The sequence below is a fragment of the Aplysia californica genome, unplaced genomic scaffold (assembly GCF_000002075.1).
Source record: "Aplysia californica isolate F4 #8 unplaced genomic scaffold, AplCal3.0 scaffold00084, whole genome shotgun sequence".
NCBI classification, from domain to species: Eukaryota; Metazoa; Mollusca; class Gastropoda; order Aplysiida; family Aplysiidae; genus Aplysia; species Aplysia californica.
The window spans coordinates 1,108,553-1,109,620 of NW_004797354.1; the positions used below are offsets into that span (position 1 = coordinate 1,108,553).

General features: G+C 46.9%; 1 protein-coding gene across 1 annotated transcript in view; it reads right to left on the bottom strand.

Annotated features, from left to right (window-relative positions):
- The window catches only part of LOC101855241, a gene marked incomplete at its 5' end in the record, with an annotated part of 17,942 nt that overhangs the window by 5,969 nt on the left and 10,905 nt on the right, over positions 1–1,068 (bottom strand). Inside the window, 1 exon segment of the mRNA XM_013080396.1 lies at positions 707–843. Within this exon segment, the coding sequence (XP_012935850.1) occupies positions 707–843 (137 nt within the window).

A 1,068-nucleotide genomic window follows, 5' to 3' on the forward strand; every position in this document is an offset into this window, starting at 1 on the left:
GACAGACAGACAGACAGACAGACAGACAGACAGACAGACAGACAGACAGACAGACAGACAGTTGGGGTGAGGGGTGGGACCTGACAGGAGTTTTTCTCCGACAACCTTGATAAGGGGGCTATCTTGGCCTAGAGGTTAAAGTGTTGGCCTCTCCCGGGTTCTAATCTGGGAAGCGACCGAAAAATATTCTCTAAAATTGTCTCCTTTCACCTCCTTTCCTGCTCTCTAGCAATGTTCTGTCTTCTGCTTTCGTCTCCTCTTTCTGCACCACCCCCTCCCCTCATTTGACCCCCTCCTCTGGGCACCTGACTCTTTCTGCAGCCATTCTACTGCTACTCCTTGGCTTCTTACTGCTGTCTTTCAGCCACACCCTTGATCTTCTAGTAGGAAAGATTTACCCCTAGCCTTCTAGGACAAGGGCGAAATATCTCGGAGGGCCCGTGTGCAAGTTGCGTACGTTAAAGATCCCTTGGTGGTGTAAAATCGACAAAAGTAAGCTTCAGCCGCCACCTGGGCAAAATTAAAAATTTCCTACCAACTGAAAATACAATGTATTAGGTGTGTCCCGCGCGCTCATGTGACCGCATGCAGTTGCGAGCTTTGTAAAACACTTACCAAAACAAAAACAACCCTGATACAGCTACACGCAAAGAGGTCATAAACAGAGCTAGTTAATAACTTCTTTGGTTTCACGTCACTCTCTTACCGGGTGAGGATGTAGCCGGTTGTACAGTTCGCTCTGCTGGCGTTTGAAATCCGTGGGCGGTAAGGTGGGTGTTCCATTCAAACCTTGTCTCAGGAAGTAGTGGTTCATACAGAAAGCGTCAGCCAGCAGTTTTTCGCCTGTACAAGACATATTGAGTGGCTTAATGGGGGTAAAAGTAAACACTTAATCTCCTTTTCAGAACATGACTTGGTTCGCAGACTCATGGTTTATACTTTCGGTTGGACCAGTTTTGGGGCGTCTTGACATCACGCTCGAAAGAAGTACATACTACTTAACTTAAGCCTATTTCAAGAATGTGTGTGTATGTGAATGTGTGTGTGTGTGCATGTGTGTGTGTGTGT